General features: G+C 43.4%; 1 protein-coding gene across 1 annotated transcript; it reads right to left on the bottom strand.

Annotated features, from left to right (window-relative positions):
- Positions 1–1,289: 1,289 nt before the first annotated feature.
- LOC310772538 (beta-1,4-galactosyltransferase 1-like) lies at positions 1,290–5,660 on the bottom strand. The gene is made up of 2 exons (XM_083632369.1): positions 4,884–5,660; positions 1,290–3,368 (listed from the first exon to the last, which is right to left on the bottom strand). The coding sequence occupies exons 1-2, from the start codon at positions 5,265–5,267 to the stop codon at positions 2,703–2,705; spliced, it is 1,050 nt and encodes a 349-aa protein (XP_083488495.1). The 5' UTR covers positions 5,268–5,660; the 3' UTR covers positions 1,290–2,702.
- Positions 5,661–27,879: the final 22,219 nt, after the last annotated feature.

The following is a 27,879-nucleotide window of genomic DNA, read 5'->3' as shown; positions in this document are numbered from 1 at the left end:
AATGATGGACATGAAAATAGCCCGAAACACTACACACTCATTTTATATTCTGGTCCATTCAAGAACTAAATAACCCCCATGTTAAAATTAAGTGGAATATTGCTTTAAACTAAGGATTAGGATCAAGACAAGCAATCGTTTTTCATTTATTTAGATTTTCATCTAAATAAATGTCTGTTAAGTCACTATCTATCTGATAGTGAGTTAACACAATGGTGATTGAGCATATGACCCATTGATGGAAGCCTTTGCATTTTCAGTATTGCAGCATTTATGAACTTGGTGTCTGTGGTGACACAGGGTAGGCGGAGCTAACACAATAGACTCACTCTGTAGGTGTCTGTAGGTTCACAGAGTGGGCGGAGCTAACACAATAGACTCTCTGTAGGTTACTGTAGGTTCCTGACAACTCTTGTGTGAAGTAGGAGAACAAGCTACTTTTTTCCGGTCTCTGCTAGCATTACGGGTGGTTACTATGGCCGAACAAACTGACTAATGCCACATAACAACTGTTTGGATCTCACCTGCAATTACCACTCATTGCCAATAGGTGTCACCCAAGAGAACAAAACTGAAATCTTCCATATTATCACTTTAATATAACAATTGAGTAAGAACTACTTTTTACAAGACTTTTGATAAAAAAAAACAACAGTTGAGAGATAGGGCTATTTAAGGGGGTCGAGGCTTACCCTCAGGCGCAATTCTCAGCTCTCCGATGGCTCGCTGGAAAAGAGCTCTCTTAAGTTTACACCAATGATTCGCAGTGAGACAAAACCGTTTTAGAACGTTGCAAGGGGAAGTTGCAGCGGTGTAAACTGGCTTGTCAAGTCGCAGGGGCTGGTTACAAGTATATAGTTGCAAGTAGTTGCAAGCAGTTGCAAGTTGCAACTCGTCTCGTTGTGAACAGACATTATTTCTGCATTGGGTTTTGGTAGGGTCAGATGGTACAACCTTAACTTATTATATCACTATCCTAGTTGCTTCAAAAAGTGAGCGTTTGTCATCACACATAAATCCCACCTGCTGCCCTTGCTGATTGGAGTTAAACCAATAGCTTGGAGCTGCATGCCTTGTAAGGTTACATTTTAATAGTATTTTAACAAAGAAAAAACAGAGTTGAGAGTGTCACGACTTTTATGTTATATCCAAGGTTGGGGCGTCCGGGTAGTGTAGTGCTAGATTCCCTGTCTACCAACACAAGGGTGCCAGGGTCCCGCCTCCGTGTTACCTCCGGCTTGGTCGGGCGTCCAGGCATGATTGGCTGTGTCTGCGGGTGGGAAGCCGGAATGAGGGTTTGTGTCCTGGTCGCTGCACTAGTGCCTCCTCTGGTCGGTCGGGGCGCCTGCTTGGGATGGAAGGGAACTGGTGGGAATAGCGTGACCCTCCCACGTGTTACGTCCTGCTGGTGAAGCTCCCCGCTGTCGGGTGAAAAGAAGTGGCTGGAAACTGCACATGTGTCGGAGGAAGCATGTGTGTGTCTACAGCTCTCCCCAGATCGGCAGAGGGGGTGGGGCAGTGCCCGGGGCAGCAGCGGGAATTGGCCAAGTACAACCCAAAGTCATGAGAGTATAGATACAAAAAAATAACTGTCCAAAAGCTTACATAAAACACAAAGCAGTGAGGAAAAACTATTAATACTTTGAAATACCGACTTAATTGTCTAATTCCTAATGCCTACATGTACTCATGAGAAAAATAATAATAATACATTTGAAAATTTTGCCTTCAATAAACATATTTATTCATTAATCTTAACATTTCTCTTAATATATATATAATATAAGGCTTAAGTTACAAAAAAATAGCACTTTTTTTTAATCTCCTACAAAAATGATGTAAAAATAAACACAAACAAATAAAATAAAATAAACATAGATGTATTCAAGATCAAGTAATCCAGTGCACGCCGCACAAGAGTTTTCAAGTCCTCAAATCGACTTGTAGATATTAGACTTTTACATCTAATATATAGGGGGTGAACAACACTCCTGGCGTACGCTGGATTACCTCATCATGTGTTTATTTTATTTAGTTGAGAAATAATGTCAAGATGAGTATTGAGTACTGTGTGTGTGTGTGTGTGTGTGTGTGTGTGTGTGTGTGTGTGTGTGTGTGTGTGTGTGTGTGTGTGTGTGTGTGTGTGTGTGCGTGCGCGTGTGCGTGCGCGTGTGCGTGTGCATGTGCGTGCGTGTGCGTGTGCGTGTGTGCGTGTGTGTTTTACTACACCAGTGCCAGTCCAACTCTAATCAGTGTGATTCTTGACAGGCCCTGACAGGGCCCATCCAGATCCTTGGCAGTTTAAACAAAGATAAAACAGAAACTTAACTTAATATACTTAAACTTAACATAAGTTAACATATTCAATGTCCTGAGTTTCTCTAAAGCAATGTCCCACCTCATTATATGATTTTGTGTTACACTATAATAGTGTAACACACATACCCAAGGATTGTACCATCTAGTCCTGAACTTGGTATGCGGTCAGGCGCAAGCTCGGCTCAGGGAGGACGACGCCCCTGCCATGCAGAGTCCCCAGCACTCTGGATCTTAACATCACATCCTGTGTATTTAGAACTGAACAGTGTAACACAAAAAATAAGTTCAGTTCTTTGGCATGGGATCTGGCTGGGCGCGGCAATTCAAGGTGGCTGCCACTGTACAAGCAATAATCCAGCATCCACAGCTTGCATCACATTCAGCTATTTTGGAGGGTGGATATCCACAGTGACGAAAGTGTACAGTGCATTCTTCTCAATCCTCTTCAGGGTGTATATAAGCGAGTTAATCCCATCTTTGTCCATGGTCCATTGTGTTTTGAACAGTTTGTCAGGATTCTTGGGATCAGCCTCGTTGTGCAAGTCTCTATTATGTTTGATCATCTTGTACTTTCCCACCTCTGAGTCGGGCCGCGAAATGGACATCTTACGCAAGGAGATTCTCTTAAAGATGTCGTCGTCCTCTGCACCCCAGCCCCAGTAATTGTTAGGGAAGCCATTGATCTTCAAGTATTGGTCCTTGGAGAATGAAGCAACGCCGCCAAAGTAATTGTTATAGGGTAACTTGTAGTTAAATTTGTCCATAGCCACAGACAGGTGTCGGGGCTGGTCAAAGCATCTGTACAGGTTATGGTCATTCATGGGAACCAGGTCTACGTCGGAGAAGACAAAGCAGTTGTACTCGTACTCCTTCAGCGCCTCCACAAAGCCCACGTTCAGCAGCTTGGCCCGGTTGAACACCCCGTCGCCGTCCTGGTTGATGATGTACACACCATAGTCCAACTGCTGCCGCTGCAAGACGGGATGCAGGTAGTGCAGCCAGTGCTTCAGGTGCTCATGACGATTGCGGAACGGGATGATGATTGCCACCTAAAAGAATAGGCAAATAATTAGTGTTTTATGTAAGCATTTGGACAGCGACATTTTTTTAATCTATACTCCCAAGACTTTGGATATAACATAAAAGTAGTGACACTCTCAACTCTATGTTCTTTGGTAAAATACTATTAAAATGTAGCCTTGCGAGGCATGCAGCTCCAAGCTATTGGTTTAACTCTGTCTGAGCAGTGGGCCGCCGGACCAATCAGCATCCACGGGCAGCCACAGCGGGATTTAGGTGTGACGACAACGAGGAGCGAGCCCGTGATAAACGGTGATAGAGATCGATGGTTCATCCAATCACATGCCAGGTATTTTTTTGAAAGCGCATGCTCTTTTCTAAACATTTTCCAATGACAAGGTTCCAGATGGTTCTGTATCACAAACCATCTGGGAGCGTTGTCAGATGAATTAAAATGCCCAGTAAAATACTTTGTCATAAATCAGTCTGTTAGCAGAGCATGCATTTTGAGCATGAAACATGCTGTTTTTGTAAGTGATTTAATTTGGCTTAGGAGAGCATGACAACTAGGTTTTCCCTTTCTTGTGACTATTCAAATGAATACAAATGAAGTGGGTAATTCATGTACATAGCCTGCGTAGAACTTCAATTGTTTGTTGGTCAGTATCTCTTTAAATTAATCAGAGCCTCAAGCCAGATCATCAATTGATGAGTTGTTATAATACCTATGTTTGTAGTTATAAAGTTACCTTTGACCTTTGACCTTTGACTTTGTAACATTCTTTGCTAAGATCAATTCAAAGTACCCCCCCCCCAAATAGGTGGTAAACAGGATAGTGAGTGTGAATGCTGACATAATGGCCTTTCTCCAATTGCAGATTGTGTTGGAAACATCAAATTAGTTAGAGACATATACATACACCCTGTTTGTCAGTCTCTTGTCTCACACAATCACAGCCCCTAGGATAACAGACAAACTTCACACGGAGTGGAGTGGAGCCACCACCAGGCCTGGAGGGGTATCAAGACAGGGTCCCAAATAACTCCCATCGCCTGAGCTAGCCTTCTTCTCTGTGGTCTTGAAATAGCTCAAGCAAACAGTTTGAGCTTCAGCTTAAACTGTTTGCACACAGTAAACTTGATCTGCTGCATTTATGCCCAGTACCCTTTCCTAATCGGGAGTTGGGCAATTGGGGAATTTCTCCTTTGACTTCCATTGTAAAATCAAAGGAGTGGCAGTATTACGTTCCAAATGCCTTGTACATATTCTCTGTTTTCACATGGATGGGTGAATGACAATGTGTTTTTCCCCAAACCCCCAGCAACTGGTATCAAATGTCCTTTGACACAGGTATTCTGTACTGTTCTCAGGTTTCTGAGTAAAGCCCACACCCTAAAGTAGTGCATTGGGAAACCAGGTTATGTATGTTGGAGAATGATAAAATATTTATCCATCCATTTATCTATCCATCCATCCACCCTTTCACTGCTTCACCTGTTCATTTATTCATGCCATTGACACATCTCTCCATTCATCCACCTACCCTCTGTAGTGCGATGCAGTCTGCTGGTTTGTATCGCCCTCCATCCTGAAGAGAGGAGGAGGCCTCCTTCCTCACCTCCTCCATAGTCTGCTTCCAGTCAAACTCCACACGGAGTGGACCCACCAGGCCCGGAGGGGTGTCAGGACAGGCTCCCAAAGAACTCCCACCATCACCTGAGATAGCCTTCTTCTCCTCTATGGTCTTGTTTTTCAGAAGCTCTTGTTTGATTATCCTCTCAAATTCAGAATGTTTATGGAGGTATCCGTTCAAATCGTGAAATGCTATCAAAACAGTGGCTTTACCACTGTAGAGCCAAACCACAATGGAACACACAAGACTAAACAAGAGAATAACTCCCATGGCTTTAAAGAGCGTCTTCCACATCTTTGCTATTCCCTGGTGATTCAATGATGGATGAGAAAAGTCTATGCTAATAAAACAGCAGATACCAAAACTAAAACTCCAGTGTCAAGTTTACAGTATCTCTCATACACAAGAGTAACCAGACAGGTTTTTCTTTTCTCTGTGAGCAGCTTCCTTGTGAGTTTTGTCTGAGCAGGCTGTATAGTTGAGTATTTAATTGGTTTCCTCTTAAATGGCATTGAATCTAGTGAAATATATGTGTGGTTGTAAGTGTATTATTGTGTGTTTAGATTTGTATATAAAACAATTTTAATATGTATTCCTTTAATTGGCATAATCACTCCATCTACAGTAAATAAAGTAAGATTGATTCAAATTGGATGAAAATCACTCAAATGCACAATTGTTACTCAAAAACACAATATGGCCATTGTGAAGAGCAAAATGATGTACTTCCTGGTATGTTGTCAGATGGAGCCCTCTACTGGTGTGTGATCAACAGTGCTGATGCTCTGACTCTTATCCTCTGTAAACTGGCAGCACACGGCAGAACCTAAAGAAGTCCTCACAGAAGCTGGCAGGGTGCTCCAAACCTTTCAGAAGTCCTCACCCACACTCTTCAGAGCAAACCCCAGAGACGGTCCGGGCATTGAGAGCTGTCCACACCTGCCCAAGCACATGTCCATGACTCTCTGTTTTGCAGTATTCCATAAACTGTCCTGGGAGGACAAGACCTTTTGGAAAATGCTGCCGCTCGCAGGACAGGAGCAATCCCTCACTAAATGAAACGGGGGAAGAAGATATGTCTCCGCCTGGTAATGCTCTCGCCTCTCGAATGTCAGTGACAAATGTCCAGAACACTACGGCTGACTTCCTATTTACCTGCAGGTGAGCCAGCAGGTGCAGTAAGGGGCGGTGCTAAAACAAATGTACACACCCAGTTTGTCAACATTTGTTCTAGTCAGGAAAACACTTCCCCAATACATCAGAGTTACACCTACAACAGCTCACATAGAGAATGGTGCAGACAAGAATTCCTTTAAGACCAACTTGAGAATGCTGTGATGCAGCAAATGGGTTGATCAATCACTCATCAGGGTGTGAGAACACCCTTAGGGGGTGTGGTGTGGTGTGGTGCGGTGCGGTGTGGAGGAGCAGGGTGATTGCTGTTGGCAAGTGTAACTAAATGCAGGTACTCATGTTACTGTAATTGAATAGCCTTTTCTTTGTATTATTGTTGCAGTGGAGGTGTTGGACTTCCCAGAAAGAAACTCTTACTGTGGCGCTAAACCCCAAAACATAGTACTTACTTATACTATGTACAGTATACTTCAAAAAACAATGGCACTCACCAACTTGAAAAAGGACAGGGACCTCTGCAGTTTCACCAATTTATTTTGACCATCAAATAAAACATGCAAATGTTCTGGCCTAGTCGGTCCTCATCAGAGCATGAATGTAGTACAGTACGGTAGTAGTGTCATGTGATCTGTAGGACTTCATAGTGGTTGGATGGATCACATGCAATCTGGGAACCTAGTCGTCAGAGGTAGACTCTGGTTTCCCAGATTGGATCACATGTGACTGGGAGAGGCATTTTAACAGCACACAGTGAAGCTAGCAGCAAGTCTGATTTTAACAGCACACAGTGAAGCTAGCAGCAAGTCTGATTTTAACAGCACACAGTGAAGCTAGCAGCAAGTCTGATTTTAACAGCACACAGTGAAGCTAGCAGCAAGTCTGACTTTAACAGCACACAGTGAAGCAGCAAGTCTGATTTTAACAGCACACAGTGAAGCTAGCAGCAAGTCTGACTTTAACAGCACACAGTGAAGCAGCAAGTCTGATTTTAACAGCACACAGTGAAGCTAGCAGCAGGTCTGATTTTAACAGCACACAGTGAAGCTAGCAGCAAGTCTGATTTTAACAGCACACAGTGAAGCTAGCAGCAAGTCTGACTTTAACAGCACACAGTGAAGCTAGCAAGTCTGATTTTAACAGCACACAATGAAGCTAGCAGCAAGTCTGATTTGAACAGCACACAGGGGGTCATCCCTATGTTCCCCGGGTCCTATGTTCCCCGCTTTTCCCAAATAGGGTCCTATGTTCCCCGCTATGTTCCCTGAGAGAGGTTAGGTTTTGGGTTAGGGTCTGGGGGAGGTTAGGTTTAGGTGTGGGGGGTGGGAGAGGTTAGGTTTTGGGTTAGGGTCTGGGGGAGGTTAGGTTTAGGGTTAGTGAAAAACGGGGAATATAGAACCCGGGGAACATAGAACCCGGGGAACATAGACATGATCCCGCACACAGTGAAGCTAGCAGCAAGTGTGATTTTAACAGCAGACAGTGAAGCTAGCAGCAAGTGTGATTTTAACAGCACACAGTGAAGCTAGCAGCAAGTCTGACTTTAACAGCACACAGAGAAGCTAGCAGCAAGTCTGATTTTAACAGCACACAGTGAAGCTAGCAGCAAGTCTCATTTTAACAGCACACAGAGAAGCTAGCAGCAAGTCTGACTTTAACAGCACACAGTGAAGCTAGCAGCAAGTCTGAATTTAACAGCACACAGTGAAGCTAGCAGCAAGTCTGATTTTAACAGCACACAGTGAAGCTAGCAGCAAGTCTGATTTTAACAGCACACAGAGAAGCTAGCAGCAAGTCTGATTTTAACAGCACACAGTGAAGCTAGCAATACATCTGATTTTAACAGCACACAGTGAAGCTGGCAGCAAGTCTGATTTTAACAGTGAAGCTAGCAGCAAGTCTAATTTTAACAGCACACAGTGAAGCTAGCAGCAAGTCTGATTTTAACAGCACACAGTGAAGCTAGCAGCAAGTCTGATTTTAACAACACCAATGTTGGGGGTAACTCATTACAAAAGTAACATATTACATGTAATATATTACTTTTAGCAGTAAATCAGTAATATAACTTATTACTTATAGGATTTCAGTAATATTATACCAGTTACGGTACTTTGTCAAGTAACAATTTACAAATTGAGTTTTTTTTAATCAAAGCACATATTTAAATCATTTCCTAATCAAACTGTGTTTTTTTTATGCAAATAACCACTATAGATGACAATAACAAAGGAAAAGGATAACATTTAGAATTTTGGATGGTTTACACTGACTTCAAGACGGTTTAAATTATTTTTCTGGATGGTTCCGGGGCGCCGATGTCATTCTGCTACTTCTGTTATTACAGTGAAAGTAATGCAAATGTAGTGTAATAAGTAATGAGTTACTCTACACAGACAGTAATATTGTAAAGTAACGTATTACTTTCAAATGAAAGTAACTAATAATATGTAGTATATTACATTTTGAAAGTAACTTGCGCAACACTGAACAACACACAGTGAAGCTAGCAGCAAGTCTGATTTTAACAGCACACAGTGAAGCTAGCAGCAAGTCTGACTTTAACAGCACACAGTGAAGCTGGTGCCACGTCTATGTGCCGACAGACCGCAGTGCCGACAGTCCGCAATGCCGATAGCCCACAAGCAGAACCAGCTGAGCGAGGCGGTGTGCAGCGTGTCGGGGCACCGGCTGGAGCTAACCTCTCCCAGCCCCCACGCCTAAACCTAACCTCTCCCACCCCCCACCCCCCAGGCCCCATGCCTAAACCTAACCTCCCGCAGACCCTAACCCTAACCCTAACCTCTCCCACCCCCCACGCCTAAACCTAACGTTGGCATTGCGGGCTGTCTGATTTTACAGCACACAGTGAAGCTAGCAGCAAGTCTGACTTTAACAGCACACAGTGAAGCTAGCAGCAAGTCTGATTTTAACAGCACACAGTGAAGCTAGCAGCAAGTCTGATTTTAACAGCACACAGTGAAGCTAGCAGCAAGTCTAACTTTAACAGCACACAGTGAAGCTACAGCAAGTCTGATTTTAACAGCACACAGTGAAGCTAGCAGCAAGTCTGATTTTAACAGCACACAGTGAAGCTAGCAGCAAGTGTGATTTTAACGGTGCCATGGCACGAGTCCGATACCTCACGAGTCCGACACCTCACGAGTCCGAAAAAAGAGGCTAACTTCCCCCAGACCCTAACCCAAAACCTAACCTCTCCCACCCCCACGCCTAAACCTAACCTCCCCCAGACCCTAACCCAAAACCATGAGGTGTCGGACTCGTGAGGTATCGGACTCGTGAGGTATCGGACTAGGGGGCAGTCCCCATTTTAACAGCACACAGCGAAGCTAGCAGCAAGTCTGACTTTAACAGCACACAGTGAAGCAGCAAGTCTGATTTTAACAGCACACAGTGAAGCTAGCAGCAAGTCTGATTTTAACAGCACACAGTGAAGCTAGCAGCAAGTCTGATTTTAACAGCACACAGTGAAGCTAGCAGCAAGTCTGACTTTAACAGCACACAGTGAAGCAGCAAGTGTGATTTTAACAGCACAGTGAAGCTAGCAGCAAGTGTGATTTTAACAGCAGACAGTGAAGCTAGCAGCAAGTCTGATTTGAACAGCACACAGTGAAGCTAGCAGCAAGTCTGACTTTAACAGCACACAGTGAAGCAGCAAGTCTGATTTTAACAGCACACAGTGAAGCTAGCAGCAAGTCTGATTTTAACAGCACACAGTGAAGCTAGCAGCAAGTCTGATTTTAACAGCACACAGTGAAGCTAGCAGCAAGTCTGATTTTAACAGCACACAGTGAAGCTAGCAGCAAGTCTGACTTTAACAGCACACAGTGAAGCAGCAAGTGTGATTTTAACAGCACAGTGAAGCTAGCAGCAAGTGTGATTTTAACAGCAGACAGTGAAGCTAGCAGCAAGTCTGATTTGAACAGCACACAGTGAAGCTAGCAGCAAGTCTGACTTTAACAGCACACAGTGAAGCTAGCAGCAAGTCTGATTTTAACAGCACACAGTGAAGCAGCAAGTGTGATTTTAACAGCAGACAGTGAAGCTAGCAGCAAGTGTGATTTTAACAGCACACAGTGAAGCTAGCAGCAAGTCTGACTTTAACAGCACACAGTGAAGCTAGCAGCAAGTCTGATTTTAACAGCACACAGTGAAGCAGCAAGTCTGATTTTAACAGCACACAGTGAAGCTAGCAGCAAGTCTGATTTTAACAGCACACAGTGAAGCTAGCAGCAAGTCTAGGGGGGCCAAAAAGAAAAAAATCCAAAACCACATACAAAATAGTGGCCACTGGCCAGCAGCAGTTCTAGGGGGCAAATCACAACCACCACTGCTGAACCGCATAATGGTAAGTCTGAACCACTAAGGCGTAATTAATAATAAAAGGGTTGTATTAGTATTTAGATTTAGAGGAAACATTTCAAACTATATATACCCCGAAGAAAAAGAAAGCTGATCATATCACTCCAGTTCTTAAGTCCTTACACTGGTTGCCAGTGTGTCATAGAATATATTTTAAAATACTGTTATTAGTCTATAAATCACTTAATGGCCTAGGCCCTAAATACATAGCTGAATTGCTCCCACGCTACGAACCGTCTAGAACTCTTAGGTCAGCAGGGTCCAGCTTATTAACTGTCCCTAGGATGAAATCAAATCATGGGAAGGCCGCATTTACCCACTATGCTTCTGCTAGCTGGAACAAATTGCCTGAAAACCTCAGATCTGCCCCAACCTTACTTACTTTTAAAAATAGACTAAAGACTTTTATGTTTACCGTCGCTTTTAACTGCTGACAGCTGTTTCTCAATCACTATCATATGTGTGTCTAGTCATGTTTCTTATATAGTCTATTCCTCTATAAGTTTTTAGCTCTTTTTGCAACTGCTGCGCCTGTTGCTTAATGCACTATTTATACCCTTTTTTAAAGTTTTTAAAGTTTTGTTGTGATGCTTTTAAATGTCCATTTTATTCTATAGATAAATTGATTTATTCTACTATGCAGGGACAGAATGTAAGTGTGCAGGGATGCAGTGTAAGTGAGCAGGGATGCAATGTAAGTGTGCAGGGATGCAGTGTAAGTGTGCAGGGATGCAGTGTAAGTGAGCAGGGATGCAGTGTAAGTGTGCAGGGATGCAGTGTAAGTGAGCAGGGATGCAGTGTAAGTGTGCAGGGATGCAGTGTAAGTGTGCAGGGATGCAGTGTAAGTGTGCAGGGATGCAGTGTAAGTGTGAAGTGAGCAGGAATAGAGTGTAAGTGTGCAGGGATGCAGTGTAAGTGAGCAGGGATGCAGTGTAAGTGTGCAGGGATGCAGTGTAAGTGTGCAGGGATGCAGTGTAAGTGAGCAGGGATGCAGTGTAAGTGTGCAGGGATGCAGTGTAAGTGTGCAACCCAATGAGTCCTCTATAAGTTCTTAGCTCTTTTTGCAACTGCTGCGCCTGTTGCTTAATGCACTTTTTATAAAGTTTTGTTGTGATGCTTTTAATTGTCCATGTTATTCTCTTCTTCTCTTCTTTTATTTTCCTGTCAACCATTTTATGTGAAGCACTTTGTGAATTGCCTCTGTGTATGAAATGTGCTATACAAATAAACTTGACTTGACTTGACTTATATCATTTAAACCAGCTGGAGCCATTTGTGAGTCAGTAAAGGCAGTAATTTAACTTTTACTTATGTTTTTATTGGAGCATTATACTTCACTACATTTTAAATGACATCCATAGAGTACAAATGCTGTGGGTTCTCCATAAGCGTTGGTACACAGGTAACCTCAGGTTTACATACAATGTACAACTTCATACAAAATAAGAGACACGGGCAGGAAAACGCAACGCGTTTCAACCTCACTGGGTCTTCATCAGGCTATGGCATAAAAAAAAAAAAAAAAAAAAAATCTCGTAAAAAAGTAACCAGTAAGCTCCTTTTTTCACTTTTGTATTCTACTTGACTTTGAGCTTGCTTGCTGCCACTTTCTCTACTCCTCCGGTTCTCCATAAGCAACAGAAACTGCACAATCATAACTTAGACGACTGACTTGGACAATCGTCAATTTGTGGAGCCATTCAAGAATGGTCAGTCAGCAAAGATGCACACACACGCACACGCACGCGCACACACACACACACACACACACACACACACACACACACACACACACACACACACACACACACACACACACACACACACACACACACACACACCTACCTCCCAACGACACAGGAAAACAAAACGGCAAGAATAAAAACCATGACAATTACAGCAGCAACACCTGTAACCAGCCCATTCTCTTTCCCAGGGCGTCAAATTCCGCTGCTTTCTCACGACCCCTTGGCATCTGATACTGATGCACAAGGTGTCCTTCAGTGTCTGTATGAGACACACCAGACTTTTTCACGACCCCTTGGCATCTGATACTGACATACAGGTGTCCTTCAGCATCTGTATGAGACACACCAGACTTTTTCATGACCCCTTGGCATCTGATACTGACGTACAAGTTGTCCTTCAGTGTCTGTATGAGACACACCAGACTTTTTCACGACCCCTTGGCATCTGATACTGATGCACAAGGTGTCCTTCAGTGTCTGTATGAGACACACCAGACTTTTTCACAACCCCTTGGCATCTGATACTGACGTACAAGTTGTCCTTCAGCACCTGTATGAGACACACCAGACTTTTTCACAACCCCTTGGCATCTGATACTGCCGTACAGGTGTCCTTCCACATCTGTATGAGACACACCAGACTTTTTCACGACCCCTTGGCATCTGATACTGACGTACAAGTTGTCCTTCAGTGTCTGTATGAGACACACCAGACTTTTTCACAACCCCTTGGCATCTGATACTGACGTACAAGTTGTCCTTCAGTGTCTGTATGAGACACACTAGGGCATTCACAGACTAGTCGACTAGTCGACTAGTAAAACCACTAGTCGACACTGTGCTTAGTAGTCGACTAGTCGTTTTAGCAAAAAAAAAAAAATATATATAAAAATTAATCTTTAAGAAAGAACATGAGGTATTTACACGACATACATGGACTATCATATCCCATATCCCATATCCCCCACAAAGAACATCAAAACACAACAAAACAAAACAAGAAAACTGCATAAGATACACAATAATCCAAGAACAAACAAGACTATTGGACAAACAACCAAACCAAAACAATGCATTCAAAGTAAATACATAGATCTTGCCCTGTTGGCAGCTAGGAAATGCATAGCTTTAAATTGGAAAGCATCCAATCCCCCAGCTGTAGTTCACTGGTGGAATGAACTCTCAAGTTACCATACGTTGGATAACATTTACTACAAGAGCAAAGGCAGATTCTTAGACATCCCCAAAATATGGCAACCACATACAGAGTTTGACTTTAAAGGGGCCATATTATGCATTTCTTAATTTTGTATCATATATATGTTGTTACAATCTTGGATGGTCATATTAAACATGGGCTAAGCTTCAAATAAATAATGTGAAAGTGTTTTAATGTTACCCCCATGAACCACCCCTCGCGCCTATGAACTCTCGTAGACGAGATGACATGGATTTATGGCGATTTTGTGCAAGAACCATAATTTTTGTGACGTCAGTAAGGACTTGTTACCCTGGCAACAAAGCGTTGCCGCCGGCCGGCGCGCAGCGCGCGCACGCTAGCTCCCACCCTTCCCCTCTCTTCCCTGTTCTGTGTTTCAGTAACCCGCGGCGGCGTCACCACTCACCAGGCTCTCTCTAGCCTGGCTGTCTGGGACTAACACAACAGTAGTAGTCTCATGGAATAACGGATTCCAGACCGCAAAAACAAGGAGACGACATGGAAGTGAGCCAGGATGTAGGACTGAAGTGGTAAGTTCTGAAAATATGTGTCTCATTCCAGCATCGGTCCAATGTGCTGCTAGGAAGCGCTAACGTTACTTACCGGCTGGGTAACGTTAGCACTTGCTATTTAGCCTAGCAGCACAGCTGCCTTATAGACATGAACAACCGATGAATGACGAAAGGCACATATTTTCAGAACTTGTAACGTTAGTCCAACTTGCTGACTTCTCCAAGTCCTCATTTTGGTTTGGTCCGTGTAGCCTTTGCTAGGAGAGGCACACTATAGTCACAAGCATTTGGGAAGTTAGCTAACTAGCTACATTAGCTAGTGTGAAGCTCCCGGTGTAACGTTATGGCAGGCCGTGGTAATAGAATCCCTGCTTGGCCAGCCACTGAAGGAAATGTCCGGGTGCAGCCCGGCCTAGCGGAGCTGTAGATAGCTAGGGGGATGTTGATAAATCAATTGATAGCTTGCTTTATGTCCAAGTCACGTTTTTCATCGATGGTCAAATTCGTTTTGACAATCAGTTGCTCGTTGATATAATTGTTTTACAACTACCAAATTTAGTAGCCATAGCAGAGATCGCCTGTCTGTTTCTGTTATGCATGACTATCTATCTATCTATCTATCTATCTATCTATCTATCTATCTATCTATCTTATCTAGATAGATAGATAGATAGATAGATAGATAGATAGATAGATAGATAGATAGTCAGACAGACAGACAGACAGACAGACAGACAGTCGCTTCTACAGCGATAGCTCTCTGGGCAGAAGTTTGCAAACGCAAAAACTCCTCGCGCTGCCCACCTGGAGTATTTTCCGGAGGGTGGGGGTTCAGGGACAGGACCTAAAAACAGAGCGTTTCAGACAGAGGGTGAACTGAAGGGGGCAGTGAGAGCCAGTACAAGATAAACAATGAGTTTTTTAAACTATGACTGATGCAATAAGTTACTCTACTGGAGGCCAACAATAAAATAATAATACATTATATTAGCAAAATATGGGCCCTTTAAGAACTTTTTACCCCAGTGTCATTAGGCTTATCAGGATAGGAGCTGAATGCATTGTTTTTGTTTGGTTGTTTGTCCAATAGTCTTGTTTGTTCTTGGATTATTGTGTATCTTATGCAGTTTTCTTGTTTTGTTTTGTTGTGTTTTGATGTTCTTTGTGGGGGATATGGGATATGATAGTCCATGTATGTCGTGTAAATACCTCATGTTCTTTCTTAAAGATTAAAAAAAAAAAAAAAAAAAAAAAAAATTAATATTAAAAAAAAAAAAAAAACGGTTAGTCGACTAGTCGACTACCTTTAGGGACGACTAGTCGACTAGCAAAATTCACTAGTCGTGAATGCCCTAAGACACACCAGACTTTTTCACGACCCCTTGGCATCTGATACTGATGCACAAGGTGTCCTTCAGTGTCTGTATGAGACACACCAGACTTTTTCACAACCCCTTGGCATCTGATACTGACATACAGGTGTCCTTCAGCATCTGTATGAGACACACCAGACTTTTTCACGACCCCTTGGCATCTGATACTGATGCACAAGGTGTCCTTCAGTGTCTGTATGAGACACACCAGACTTTTTCACGACCCCTTGGCATCTGATACTGACGTACAAGGTGTCCTTCAGTGTCTGTATGAGACACACCAGACTTTTTCACGACCCCTTGGCATCTGCTACTGACATACAGGTGTCCTTCAGCATCTGTATGAGACACACGAGACTTTTTCACGACCCCTTGGCATCTGATACTGACGTACAAGGTGTCCTTCAGTGTCTGTATGAGACACACCAGACTTTTTCACGACCCCTTGGCATCTGATACTGACGTACAGGTGTCCTTCAGCACCTGTATGAGACACACCAGACTTTTTCACAACCCCTTGGCATCTGATACTGACATACAAGTTGTCCTTCAGTGTCTGTATGAGACACACCAGACTTTTTCACGACCCCTTGGCATCTGATACTGACGTACAAGTTGTCCTTCAGCATCTGTATGAGACACACCAGACTTTTTCATGACGCCTTGGCATCTGATACTGACATACAGGTGTCCGTCAGTGTCTGTATGAGACACACCAGACTTTTTCACGACCCCTTGGCATCTGATACTGACGTACAGTTGTCCTTCAGTGTCTGTATGAGACACGCCAGACTTTTTCACGACCCCTTGGCATCTGATACTGACGTACAGTTGTCCTTCAGTGTCTGTATGAGACACACCAGACTTTTTCACGACCCCTTGGCATCTGATACTGACGTACAGTTGTCCTTCAGTGTCTGTATGAGACACACCAGACTTTTTCATGACCCCTTGGCATCTGATATTGACGTACAGTTGTCCTTCAGTGTCTGTATGAGACACACCAGACTTTTTCATGACCCCTTGGCATCTGATACTGACGTACAAGTTGTCCTTCAGCATCTGTATGAGACACACCAGACTTTTTCATGACCCCTTGGCATCTGATACTGACATACAAGTTGTCCTTCAGTGTCTGTATGAGACACACCAGACTTTTTCATGACCCCTTGGCATCTGATACTGACGTACAAGTTGTCCTTCAGTGTCTGTATGAGACACACCAGACTTTTTCATGACCCCTTGGCATCTGATACTGACGTACAGTTGTCCTTCAGTGTCTGTATGAGACACACCAGACTTTTTCATGACCCCTTGGCATCTGATACTGACGTACAAGTTGTCCTTCAGTGTCTGTATGAGACACACCAGACTTTTTCATGACCCCTTGGCATCTGATACTGACGTACAGTTGTCCTTCAGTGTCTGTATGAGACACACCAGACTTTTTCACGACCCCTTGGCATCTGATACTGACGTACAGTTGTCCTTCAGTGTCTGTATGAGACACACCGGGCTGCACACTAACTCCAATGTAAACCCATAGGTGTAATTATTAGATGATCCCAACATCCATTCTGAAATCAACACCACGGGAGTGTCACAATGAAATAAAATGGTGGCCAGTAAGGGTACATACACACAAGGAGGACTGTATTGTAACAAGACTGATCAGTGATGTCATAGGGGGGCACACACACACACACACACACACACACACACACACACACACACACACACACACTGATGAAGCCATCAGTGATATCATAATGGGGCACACACACACACACAAGGAGGCATTGTGGCATCACTGATGCAATAACATGTAGTGAGCAACACACACATATATATATATATATATATATATATATATATATATATATATATATATATATATATATATATATATATATATATATATATATATATATATATATATATAGGCTGCATTTACCCACTATGCTTCTGCTAGCTGGAACAAATTGCCTGAAGACCTCAGATCTGCCCCAACCTTACTTACTTTTAAAAATAGACTAAAGACTTTTATGTTTACCGTCGCTTTTAACTGCTGACAGCTACTATGCAAACCCAATGAGTCCTCTATAAGTTTTAGCTCTTTCTGCAACTGCTGCGCCTGCTGCCTATTGCACTTTTTTATACTCTTTTTTTTTTTTTTTAAGTTTTGTTGTGATGCTTTTAAATGTCCATTTTATTTCTTCTTTTCGTTTATTTTCCTGTAATACACTTTTTATACTCTTTTTTTAAAGTTTTGTTGTGATGCTTTTAAATGTCCGTTTTACTCTCTTCTTTTCTTTTATTTTCCTGTCAACCATTTTATGTGAAGCACTTTGAATTGCCTCTGTGTATGAAATGTGCTATACAAATAAACTTGACTTGACTGACTTGACTTGACTATATATATATATATATATATATATATATATATATATAAACATTGATAAATAACATGCCAAATGATACCTATTGGGGTTACATATTGAATGGGTCTAAATGGGTCTTGAAGTATTTTACTCGCCATTCATTTCTACAGTATCAAACCAGAGGAATAGGCCTATAGCAGAAGACAACAGGTCTATCATTCATATCATATGATATATTTGTGCCCATCCCAAATAGAGGTTCACTGATGCTATGATACAGGCCTTACAAGCTGCCCATTCCCATGCAAGCATATAGAATCAATTACAACTGCTTATATTTACCACAGTGCCACTGATACTGCTAAAGGGAAGAGGGTTTATAAAGTAAACAAAAATATGCATGGTCCCTAACTTTTTCCCAGGAATTTGATGGAGACGTGCTATTTGCCTGTTAAACCATTACTCACGATGGCTCATCATGCTAGCCTAGGGGATTTCATTTCATTTTGTTTTCGTTACTGCTTCAGCTATTCATCATGTATGATTATACATGGTTAATATGATGATATTGGCTCTCAACCAAACATATCCTGACTCCAGTTCTCATGCAGGGCTCCAAAATAGCCCAAACTTGATGGTATGTTTGTTTAAATCATAATGTTGTCTATGAAGAGCCGTGGAAAGTAGAACTTTCTTCCCTTCAAAAAACTAGAATAATATAATGGGTACACTTTCTGCACAAAGTATTTTATGTTGGTGTGGCTACTAGCTTCCTACCTACATGAAACTGCACTGCTATCAGCAGCTAGAGCAACAGCTAGCTATCAGATAGTGGGTGTAGTTTGGTAAAAAAAAAGTTATTGGGTTACAAGATGGTTACATGAAACTGCTCACAACAAGGTCTGTGGATTATCTTGAGTAACCGGGTCATGATTTCTGGAAAGAAACATTGCTGCAGTTTTTCAAATGGATTTTTTTGCATGTCCTTTGAGCATCAGCTGAATGCCATCCAGTTATATTATATAAACTATATAAACTTTAACTTCCCTCATTTGTATGTCATTTTCTAATGTCTTAGTTATACCTGTATTTGGGCTACTACTACCTCAAAACCCCAATATTCTTTTCCTATATTTTCCACTTATAGTTTGTGCTTATAAAGGCAGAACCGTCTGTATGTCTGTTTATGTCTGTATGTATGGCTCTCCTTCATATATCTCGAGAACCGTTCGTCCAAATTACTTCAAACTCGGGAAGTGTGCTAGTTGGAGTGCAGTGCAAAGTTTTGTGAATGAGTCATAGCACCACCTACTGGCAACACAAAAAGTGGTTTATCTCGAGAACCATTTTTCCGATTGACTTCAACTCTGGGAGTGTGTTGCTGGGAACCCGATTTAGGAAGACGTTTCCACATAGGTATTTGTGGGACCACACTCTTTGATAGCTTGGCCATCACTGCGGCAAGATGAGTGTTCAGTTCTGCATTAAGTGACAGGTCGACTGTGGACCCAAGGTATGTGAAGGTGTTAACACAGCCACGAGTCTTGTTGTCGATGGAGGTGGAGGGCCCTCAAATAAAAAATAGCCGACAAAATAAACCCCACTGGGGTTTCAACTTGGTCCATGACGTCGGCCTTCTTAATGCTGATGGTGATGGCAAACCCCTTGCAAGCATGTGAGAGCCTGTGCATCAGCTCCTGGAGCCCTGACTCTTTGTGGGATGCTAGCGCTGCATCATTTGCCAAATAGCATTTCCCTCAGCTGCTCACTTTGGTCTTGGACCACAAGCAGGCAAAGTTAAAGAGTTTTCCATCAGCTCTGGTGTGTAGGTAAACGCTCCTTCAGGAGATGAGACGAATGCAAACGACAGCAGGAGAGAGAAGAAGATTCCAAAGAGGGTTGGTGAAAGAACGCAGCCCTGCTTCACTCTGCTGCATATTGGAAAGGCCTCTGAAGTTTCTCCTTAACAGCAGACGAGTCCTGTATGCTGTCATGCAATGATTTTACGTTGGTTAGGAGTTTTGGGGGGCAGCCAATCTTTGCAAGTAGCTTTAAGAGACCATCTCTGCTGACGAGGTCGAAGGCCTTTGTGAGGTTGACGAAGGTGAGATACAGGAGTATCCTCTGCTCCTGGTATTTCTCCTGCAGCTGTCAAAGGGTGAAGATCATATCCACCATGGATCATATGTTGCCCTAAAGCCACACTGTGACTCAGGGTAGACATACTCCACTAGCAGCCGGAGTCTGGTAACAGCAGGTTTTTTGAGCATTTTGCATGCAAGGGATGTGTTGGGTGAGGATGTTAGCAACATCTTATTTGTGCATGCCTTGCTTGGCTGGGGATACAACATACAACATGTTTGGAGATTGGAAAGGTGTATCTGTGTCTGGTTCAAGAAAGCGACTCATTCAGAGTGCAGGCCAGTATAAAAAAAAAAAAGATCTGCTACCAAGGAGGAAATTGCTGCTGCAGGGAAAGGGCAATGAAACTAATCTATAAAGACGGAGAAACAGATTCTCTCAATGACCTCAGGCTGAAACGTCTCTATGCTAAGGTGACTGAAAGCAAAACGGCTATCCAGCCTTGCAACTTGCAACCAACATCTTCGTCTGCCATCTTTCACAGCTTCAGAGTGTACCATCAGGTTCAGGAATGGAGGTGAAACTCGCTATACACCAGAGGAATGGTGCTGGAAGATCCAACACTCATGCCTGATTCCCATCCATTCCGACCAGGACTCTGCTCCTCGGTCCTTGTTGGCGCTTGTGTGCTGCAGATCAGGTCACGGCACTATGCACTGGACGTGATTGCTCCCTACCATGTTCAGAGTGCAGAGGTGTGTGCTCCCTACCCTGTTCAGAGTGCAGAGGTGTGTGCTCCCTACCCTGTTCAGAGTGCAGAGGTGTGCTCCCTACCCTGTTCAGAGTGCAGAGGTGTGTGCTCCCTACCCTGTTCAGAGTGCAGAGGTGTGTGCTCCCTACCCTGTTCAGAGTGCAGAGGTGTGTGCTCCCTACCCTGTTCAGAGTGCAGAGGTGTGTGCTCCCTACCCTGTTCAGAGTGCAGAGGTGTGTGCTCCCTATCCTGTTCAGAGTGCAGAGGTGTGCTCCCTACCCTGTTCAGACTGCAGAGGTGTGCTCCCTACCCTGTTCAGACTGCAGAGGTGTGCTCCCTACCCTATTCAGAGTGCAGAGGTGTGCTCCCTACCCTGTTCAGAGTGCAGAGGTGTGTGCTCCCTACCCTGTTCAGAGTGCAGAGGTGTGTGCTCCCTACCCTGTTCAGAGTGCAGAGGTGTGTTCTCCCTACCCTGTTCAGAGTGCAGAGGTGTGTGCGCACAACATTTGGATGAGGACATGGAGTGAAGATTACATGTTGGACTCCAGTCAAGACATGTTTCCCACTTACTGGACAAAATGTGTATGCATAAAATTATATGATAGTTTATAACCTAATTTGATTGACTTTGTTTGGATTTTGTAAGGTCATTTGAAAACATGGCAATTTTTTTAAATGAGTGTTGACAACATTTTCTGATTTATGGAGTGATTAACAAGGGCAACTTCGGCCCAGGACCACGTGCGTCATTTAGCAACCAGGCGACCTCATGCAACTCAAGCCCATTTGACAAAACTACATCTTTCAACAGGCCAAGTTTGGCAGATTTAAAAATGTTTTCGATATCTTCAATCTCTGGCAGATGTTCAGCTGTGTAACACTGGAACAGAACCATCACCAAGGCAATGACAGAACATACGCAGAACTTATCAACAGAATCCGTTTCAGAGATAATGAAGACTTGGCCCTCTTATGGTTCAATTCCACCACATTTTAAAGCCCTGCACAGCCCGTCACCACTCGGCTCTACTTGCTTCAACCCGATGGACGTTCTGCTTCGACCGCCCTTCATCTGCCCCCGCCCACACCTGGTCGTCCTAGCGACCGCATATCTGCCCTCCACCCATGTTCCGAAAATAGGCTATAACATAACGTTACAATTAAATCCATACACAGAACTTTTAAACTGTTTATGAAATACTGGTGCCTCTAAATGACCTACAGTGTGTGTGTGTGTGTGTGTGTGTGTGTGAGAGAGAGAGAGAGAGAGAGAGAGAGCAGTGCTGGCATGACCACAGTCCTTGATCCTGACCTGAGCAGCCAGCTCATAGCATCACAGCATGTTGGGCGGGTGTTACAGTGTACATGGGCAAAAGTGACAATCGACCAGGAGAATGGATATCACTTTGTTGTTAGTCAAAACTCACAAGCGCTGCTAAAGGGGCGGGCGCGAGGGACGGGGTTTGCGCTAGAGTGAAGCCTCTACCCCCGCGGCCTCTCACCAGGCAAAACCGCGGCGTCACCAAGCGCCTGCGGCCTAGCGGAGCCGACGCAGCACTAACTACACAAGCGCTTCAGAGCAGCGGACTTTTGGACAATTGAAACCACCGCGCCGATTTTATTTCACCAGAGGCGAAGGCAGCAAAACAAAAGACTGATGGAAAAGCATAATAGAAGAGAAGAGAAGGTAAGTAAACTGGTATGCAGCGCTGCATTGACAGTCAGTAGGATAGAGTAAACACGATTCTGCCTGACCAATGTTTTCACGTCACCGTATGAACCCGGGTTGGCAGAATAGAACCCCGACGAGGCAGGTACTAAAAGTAGCACGACTCAGCCCCAAATCAAACCGAGCTGGGCCGGTTTATACCGGTGGGATGAGACCAAAAGTCGAGTCGAGCGGAGCGGGACCGCGCTACTAGCTGCGGTGGGATTGGGCCATTAGAGTCAAGAGTCAAAATACCAGCAAAAATATTTGACATCATCACTGATGACATCATCACTGATGACATCACTGACACCATCACTGATGACATCATCACCGTTATCCATTCCTGACTGAATGAATTAATGACTCACACCCCATAAGCCTTCTCTTGACCATGCCACGCACTGCTGCGCACGTGGTAAAAAGAGATATCCAAAAACATATATCTATCTATCTATCTATCTATCTATCTATCTATCTATCTATCTATCTATCTATCTATCATAGCAATGTGTGCTCTGTTCGTTGTTTCAATTTTTGTCGCACTGATCACACACACACACACACACACACGCGCACACGCACACACACACACACACACATACACACACACACACACACACACACACACACACACACACACACAAGGAGGCATTGTGACATCACTGATGATGATGTCGTCAGTGATGTCATAAGACTGATGATGCATCAGTGATGTCATAAGGGGGCACACGCACACACACTGATGATGTCATCAACAGGTCATATCTGATGGTTGTATGTGAAAGAACACTCAGCGCTGCAATCCGGGCACCCAGAGATCAGTCTGAGAGATTAGCTGTGTCCCAATTCAGCGGCCACGGCCTTCGTCGGCCGCGGCCTACAGAGGTCTGTCCTCCGCGGACCAGTCAGGGGAGTGCGCAGCCTTCAGTCGTTGAGCGAAACGAGACGGTCTAGCCTACTACTAACCTCGCGTCACCAGGCTCTTCTCGGCGAGAAAGAGCTGCTGTGTCACTAGCTGTTCACGCCCCCAGAATGGTTTCCTTAGCAACCAGTTGACAGTGCGAGCGAATCTGGGAATCCCATCTCACGCACCGGCCTGTCTCAAAAGTTTAAGGCACGAACAGACAGCCTAATAACATGGAGCCAGAGCAAATTGTTTTGCTGATCATTTTGTTTTATTTTATGGAAGAGTTGGAGCTTCACCGCCGCCGCATGTTTCTCAGGCTGGGAGAGGATGAGCAGGTAAATTATTGGATAAGCTGTGTCACTTACTTTTAACTATTCTAAATGTTAACGTGGTTTATATGGCTAATGTCAGTTAACTTTTCATTTCATATAGCCTAAGCCTAACCTTACAGGTTTTTTTTGCTATATATAGCCTAGATAGCTAGATAGCCTCCCTCTCAAAGCCCATGGGAGAAAGTGACATGGCATATCATATCTAGCTATTGTTTAACATGCTTTCTTCTCCTTTCCCCCCAGATCAGACCCCTATATGCACCCCAAACACTCTGGAGACCACCCAAGATGATGCCCCACTAGAAGACATTTTATGTGCACATTTATTTATTTATATGTAGCCTACATATTTAATAAATTGGTTCACTTTTTCAGTATTCCCCTCCATTACATGTGATGCATTATTTATTTATTTCTACATGTTTGAATAACTATTTAGAGGACAAAATAAATTATTACTACCACTGTTGTCATGCTCTGTCTAGTGAAGTCTCAGTTTGTGTTTCCCAAGTTCAGGTTATAATCATCATCTGTAACTACTCATAAGGACATCAGGGGGGAAGCATAAAGGGATCTGATCCAACTTAGACATGTATTTTGCTAACTTCTGTAGAGGTTAAATATAGCACATCTCTGTGATCCTGCGGTGCTGCAGACTACACACATGTGTAAAGTAGGGTTAATGTGATCTCACCTTATGGTTAAAGTTAGCTGAGCTATAGACAGTTTGAACTTAACATAAACATTCTAAATGGAACCCCAGCTCACCTGTTGCAGTGTTTGCTAGTACAACTATCAGGACTCCTAGGACAGGATTGACAATTCTGTGAAAACAGTCTATAAAAACACTCTTATCTGCAAGACTCAAATTGAAAGAGAAAACTGTATACATATTCTGGAGCCAAAGCTTTTTCCAATGCACGTTTGCATTCATATGCAGTGAAGATCAACTATGACAGTATATTCAGATCTATAAACCATACATTTCCCACAGGCCTGCTATTGACAGTAAATATGAATGTGTTTTCTGTTAAATGATCTCTTTGCACCATAACATTGTTGTGCCGTGTAAAAAGAAAGAGAAAAAAGTTTTTCTTAAACAAAATATTTATTAAATAACAAAGTGTACATGTACGAAATAATCTATACATGGATAAAAAAAAAACATTCATGAAAACAACAAAACCTGAATGTGCAAAACCTCATATGTTTTAAACCCCCCCCCCCCCCCCCATGCATCAGTGTCATGAATCAGTGCAAAAGGTAAACAAGCAGACATTCATGTGCTATGATGATCCGGCAGAATAATAACAAAAAGAACAATACGAACAATAATACTAACATAAATATATATATATTATTTTACTTTTCAATTAGTCTTTCTAAGAGACCAAAGAAGCAGCCGGCTCGCTCCTTCTGGAGTCTCCAGCTCGTCCTTCTTTCCTTTCTTTGGTAGTGGTGGGGCCCTGGCTCACACGCTCCTGTCTCTCCTTCCTCCTCCTCCACTGCTCCACAATCCTTACTCTGGAGAGAAGAGAGAGAGGAGAGAGGACCATTAGAAGCTGTGTTTCCATTAGTTTTTCGCAAAATAATTGCGATATTTCTACAACTTCGACAATGTACAATTGCGACTTGTAGGCGTTTTCCATTGAGTTGAGTTTGGTCTGAAGGCGCGCACACCTGAACGATATTAGCCGTTACCAGCAGCTGCCACAGTGATTACGCACGGGGATCTGCCGCATATCCCGTCCCCAGCATGCTCAAATCCAACCAATGGTCAATGCAAATTACCACATGAAGTTACAACGATATAACGAGCCTGATTATCAATTCAAAATAAAATGTAGAGTGGCTTCATGTTGCTGGCTGCGGTGAATGCAGTGAGCGCGACAGAGGAAAAAAGGTAGCCTAATACAACTGGTCCGATGAGATGGAGGGGGGAAAAGGCTGAAGCGAAATTGAATCACCAACATCAGCCAACGCAGCCCCCCCCCCGCTACTTATATGTTCTCAAATGAATCTACAGAATGACCGTGGTATGAAATTAAATGGGGCTTTCCAGTTGCAGTGAGCAGACCGGGCGGCGCTGGATAGCCAGCTAGGGCTGTGTTACATGGAACCAGGCAACCCGGGAGACAAGCCTCTTTGACACGGCCGTCAGCAGCGGTAGCTCCCGCTGCACGGAGTGACATGGCAGTCTAGTGGAATGCTCACGAGCCAATTAAGCCCTTGAGCTCTTTACAAAAGAAACACGTCACATTTTTTCACAATACTGACAAATATGAGATCTACAATAATCTAAGCCTCGGTTAATCACCTCTAAAGTTGACAGAAGTGCATTTAGTAAGGAATTTGCAAACGAGAATTGTAAGATCTTACCTGTTGCCTGTATGAAAAGATGGCGGCGATTTCAGAATTTTCAGCCTTGCAAACCTCTCGCGGATTCTCGCGAGATCTTGAATGCCACAAAGGCCACGAAGGACAGAACACTTGCATCCTCAAGTTTTGAGAAAAGGAGGATGCATTTGTCGGCTGCATTTGAAGGAGCCTACGAAATGGGACAGCCTAGGTCGCGCGCAATGACGCAATCGGTCTTCAAATCTAGCCTTGGTGGACTGCAGCCCCTGAATTGGGACACAGCTATTGATAGACAATGCAGTCAGACTTGCAGCTCCTAAATTTACATTGATCCAATAAATAATTATGTAGCCTAATGTTACGTTAGACTAGCATGTTATTTAGAGTGAGCACATAAAACATTGAATGATTACAATTTGTTATTTTTCTTTCGTTTTAAAGAGACAATCCCAATGGCCAAGGGCTAGCGTGCTCTCATATACCCGGGTTTGAAGTAGGCTGGTACTTCACACTACCTCCCCCTGCAGTAGGGGGGAATCGAACCCGGGTTGATCCAGGCGCATTTTTTAAAGTTCGAACACGCTAACCAGTCGGCCAAGGAGACTGTCCCTGCTGGCCAGCTAGTTGTCACCGCGTAATGTATCACGAGGTAATGTAATGTGCGATCACGTGATGACGTGCATGAGCTCTGCATGAGTTGAGCCTACCTCCCCACGTGCTTGAGCGGCTCAGCTAATTAGTGCTGGTGCTGGTTCGTGCAGGTGATGGAACAACAACCCAGGAGATGAAGAAGAGAGCAGGCCTGAGGAGAAGAAAAGGTACTAGACTCAGCACGCGGACAGTGTTAGCAAGGCAGGCTCAGGGCAGGCTAAGTTTCAAGTTTACTAGCTAGTGTAATTAATTACCGTAGGATTTAGGTCTACATGTGCGTGAATCGAAAAAGTAAGTTGTGTTTCATGCATACCCTGCAACGTTATTTATCAGCCATGCTAGCCGATCATTTAAAGGCATTTAGCTAGTTAGGTTACATTCCGCATGTATTCCGCATGTAAAACAAACCTATAGTTGCTATTTTTCCACAATTAATTCATGGGCTATAGGCTAACAATGTATTGTGACTTTTGCACTTGGCCTACTAAGCTAGCTAATTACGGTTTCATTATGTTGATGTTCATTAGAGCAACTTTCCAACCTAGAGTGATGCTACTGGTGGCCAATGAGACCATAAAGGCATTTCCTTACAATATGTAGGCTAACTATTAAATGGAGACTAGGCCATTGAATGTTGAAGGGTAGTTTATTCATTATTATTTATTCACGTTGTTTATATCAGTCCTTGCTTTAAGCATACTGTGTAATCTAACCTTGAATTCACTGTCTTATTTTCATGGTCAGTTACAGTAGTGTTAGGATTGCATGGAATGTGTAACCTGATTGTTCTCTGTGGATCATGCTTGTTTCTTGTTTCTGATAATAATTGTTTCTCCTGCCTTGACTATGGTGTTTGCATTGCCAACAGCAGAGTTGCACTGAAATTAGGTGGTGGTCTCCCAACATGGTCGTTCTGGAATGCTTCTACAATGCCTCTATTATAGGCTAATTATGATTATGGATATTTTATATCTATAATTATACAGTTGGAGCTAATATGCCATCACCAGTGGTTTAGGTCTAATTGTGTAAGTTGCAGCCTGTAGCCTAACTAGCCTATTTCAATAGTATCAGTTATAACAGCCTAAAGTCGCACACACAGCTAACATAGAGAAGTGCCACTAAAGAAACATAATACTGTATAAGGCGGCGTGCACACACAACGCGTGTGAACGCTTTGGAAATCATGTTGAGAGCGCTTCCACTGTGCACAAAACACTGAGCGCACAGAGCGTTTTTTTTGTGCTTTGTTTTGTTTTTCCCTGCAGTACAGTTCAGGACGCAACGATCACACGGACGGTAGCCGGCTAGTTTAGTCTGTTTGATGTTGTCGAGTGTTCGCAGTGTAAACGTAAAAGCCAGATTAT

Source organism: Poromitra crassiceps, assembly GCF_964638095.1.
Source record: "Poromitra crassiceps genome assembly, chromosome: 2".
In the NCBI taxonomy this organism is placed as follows: Eukaryota; Metazoa; Chordata; class Actinopteri; order Beryciformes; family Melamphaidae; genus Poromitra; species Poromitra crassiceps.
The sequence above is the reverse complement of the archived record's forward strand: the minus strand, read 5'-3'. Positions and strand labels throughout refer to the sequence as shown.

Excerpts from the sequence above, each read along its gene's own strand:
- LOC310772538 (XM_083632369.1), bottom strand. The coding sequence starts at position 5,267 with ATGTGGAAGACGCTCTTTAAAGCCATGGGAGTTATTCTCTTGTTTAGT. Across the intron at positions 3,369-4,883 it reads ACTGCATCGCACTACAGAGG|GTGGCAATCATCATCCCGTT; the intron begins GTAGGTGGATGA and ends CTATTCTTTTAG.